Source organism: Pteropus vampyrus, unplaced genomic scaffold, assembly GCF_000151845.1.
Source record: "Pteropus vampyrus isolate Shadow unplaced genomic scaffold, Pvam_2.0 Scaffold329, whole genome shotgun sequence".
NCBI classification, from domain to species: Eukaryota; Metazoa; Chordata; class Mammalia; order Chiroptera; family Pteropodidae; genus Pteropus; species Pteropus vampyrus.
The window spans coordinates 632,003-635,058 of record NW_011889110.1 but is presented as its reverse complement, the minus strand read 5'-3'; the positions used below and the strand labels follow the sequence as shown (position 1 = coordinate 635,058).

The window sequence follows — 3,056 nt, the reverse complement described above, 5'->3', positions numbered from 1 at the left end:
TGAATTGGCCAGCAACTTGATCTTGAACTTCCCAGACTTCAGAACTGTGGGAAATAAACTTCCGTAGGTCAACCCATTTAGTCAATGGTGTTTTGTCACGGCAGCCCCAGCAAGCTAACACAGATAGTAACCTTCCTTCATTCGGAAGCAAACACCAAACAGAAAAACCTGGGCTTTGCCACGAGAGATGCCTGATGACCCAACACCAGTCCCTTGACTAAGAATTCTCCTCTCATGTCCTAGACTCAGTGCAGAGGAATTTCCTACTCTCTCTCCTTAGCAGAGTCACCTGAGAAAAGACACGAAGCGACGGGGGCATCAGAGAGGTGCCCGGAACGCTGCTCCGGCGGAGCTGCAGGGGGCGGATGGAGACGGTGGTGGTGGAGGAGACGGGGGCCAGGGATGCATCTAGCGGTGGAGGCCAGAGCCTGGTGAAATGTGGCGGAGCCGGTGGTGGGCGTGGGGGCCGGAGAAAGAGAAACATGAGAACCGGAGAACAAAGCGGGAAAGGAAAATGACACAGGAAAGTTGGTGGATGAAAGAAGCAAGGCAAGAAAGGCAGAGAGCAAGAGGCCTGGGTGAGCCCGGGAAACTGCGCGTGAGGGCAGTGAGCGCTCTCCTCTGTCCTACTTTGCCGTCACCAGCCCGGGAACGACTTAGACCCCACAAAGCCATAGTGAAAATTAGAAAAAGGCCTCTTCTCTGGGTTAGTGAATTAGGAAAATGGTCTTCCTCTGGTGAGAATAGACCTCACCGAATGAGAAAAAGGGGCTCCTTTCTGCCAGCCTTCACTGGCCAACGTGGTCCCACCAAGCCTTGTTGGTTGGCTAGCAGAGAGTGGGGCTGGACGTAAGGCCCGCTAGCCACTCATCTGGTGCCTGCAGGCAGTGCGAACCGCCCGGTCACATGGGGTGTCCTCACCTCCCCCCATCGGCTGGGAAGGCACCCTCACACAGCGCTCTTTGGAACCCTAAGTAACGCCGTGAGGCCACTGCTGGGCAGCTCACTTGCCCGCCCACGCCAGAGCTGGCAGGATGTGCAGACTGCTGCCATTGAAGCAAACTCCTGTCTTCAAAGCCCATCTGCCAACATTATTTGAAATGCCCACAACTGCACTGCCAAACGACCACAGCCTGGACCTGCTGGGGAACTGGGAGTGAGGAGGACAGCCAGCTTCTCGTTTTTTAAATTCTCCCCAAACAGTAGATCTAAGAAAAAGTACTGAGGCACTTGGACTTGGGAGACAAAGAATCGGAAAGCATATAAGACCTGAAGTCTGGATGTGGGAGTACTCTGAGCAGAAACGGTTGCTTTAATCAGCTGTAAAGCACAGAATCTCTCCCTGGAATTAGTCATTTTCTCTATTCCCATACATGCCACAAAAGGGAGATGTTTAAGAAATAGCCTGAAGTTTAGCAAAATTAACTTTTCCCCCATTCCTATCCCCAAATATTTTCATCTTCTTTATAGCACCAAGATTTGCAGAACGGGAAGCATTCCAATCTCCCTGTCACTATTCTAGATTGGTTCTGTGGCACAGTGTATTCAACGCTATATTAATTTGCGATAGCAACGGGGCCGGGAGAATACAGTCAACAACCAGAGAAAAAGAGAACCTTAAAATACGTATGGCTTTCTTGTCAAGAAGTTGCACAAAAATGTAGGAAAGGACCTAGCGACAGCGGACGAAACAAAGCGAGCGTCTTCCTTTGTACTCTGATTATGTCATTGATCTCACCGCGGCCTCCACCCCACGTCCGACCTCCCCCAGGAAATACATTTTCAGAAATGGATTATAAGCAGATTAATTGGGCTAACAGAACTTTACAAAAAAAGATATATATATCATGCATTTCCTTTCTCTAGTTCCTTCGACACCACAAGGATGTGCTTCCTTGAGTTCATCCGTGGCAGCAAGCAGAAACTCAGGCTATGAGACTCTAGCGGGCAGAGAATGGGTTTCGTTTTTACCTGCCTCGTCTTCTCCCATGGCATGATCGGGAGTGGTACCCGCTGTTTGATTTTTGTAACGATGTTAAAGGTGATAGAGTAGGCAGGACGTCCTAGGTTACAGTAGGGACCATGCCACCTAAGGGTGGCGAAGAGAAGAGTTAGTCGTTGAGGAGCTGACAGCAGCGTTTCACGCTGTCTCGAAGGGCCTCTTTGACTTTCTCGTTCCGCAGAGTGAAGATGAAAGGGTTCAGGAAAGGGGTTAACACGGAAATCAGCAGGGAAACGATCTTATTGTACTCGGCGGCCTGCGTTTGCTTGGGTTTCACGTACAGAAACAAGCAGCTGCCGTAGCCAATGACGACAAAGGTGAAGTGGGAGGCGCAGGTAGAGAAGGCTTTCCTCCGGCCAGAGGTGGAGGGGATCTTGAGGATGGTGGAGATGATGTAGGTGTAGGAGACGACTGTTGGTGTCAGGGAACCAATGATAATGAAAATGGCCATTAAAAAGAGAACAAACTCTGTGAAAAGAGTGTCATCACAGGATAGTTTGAGCAGTTGCCCTCGGTCACAGTAAAAATGGTCCAGCAGATTTGATTTGCAGAAGGTAAGCTGAAATGTGGCATAGACTGGCCAGATTTCAGAAAGGAACCCAAACGCCCACGATGTGATTACCACCCAGATGCAGGTGTGGCTGTTCATGATGACGTCGTACCTCAGAGGGTTGCAGACGGCCACGTAACGGTCCACGGCCATGGCCCCCAGTAAGGCAAACTCTGTGGTCCCCACGGCAAGGTACAGGAAGAGCTGGGCGACACATGCAGCCAGAGAGATTGTCTGCATCCCGGGGAGCAGCAACCCCCAAAGCATGACGGGGGCGATGATGGATGTGGTCAGGATCTCCAAGGTGGAGAGATGAATGAGGAAGAAGTACATGGGGGACTGGAGACGTTTGTCAACACAGACCACCACGATGATGACCGTGTTCCCCATTAAGGTCACCGAGTAGAAGAAGAAGAATATAGCAAAAAGGATATGATGTAGTTCTTGAGACCCAGGAAAGCCTAAAAGGCAGAATTCGGTGGCACTAGAGTGATTGCTCATCAT

At 50.5% G+C, this 3,056-nt stretch overlaps 1 protein-coding gene across 1 annotated transcript; it reads right to left on the bottom strand.

Moving 5' to 3' along the window:
- Nucleotides 1-2,111: 2,111 nt before the first annotated feature.
- LOC105304138 (olfactory receptor 9A4) lies at nucleotides 2,112-3,056 on the bottom strand. Its single transcript, XM_011378086.1, has one exon. It carries the CDS (start codon nucleotides 3,054-3,056, stop codon nucleotides 2,112-2,114), a length of 945 nt encoding a protein of 314 aa, XP_011376388.1.

Coding starts and splice junctions, on each gene's coding strand:
- LOC105304138 (XM_011378086.1), bottom strand. CDS start 3,056: ATGATGAGCAATCACTCTAGTGCCACCGAATTCTGCCTTTTAGGCTTT.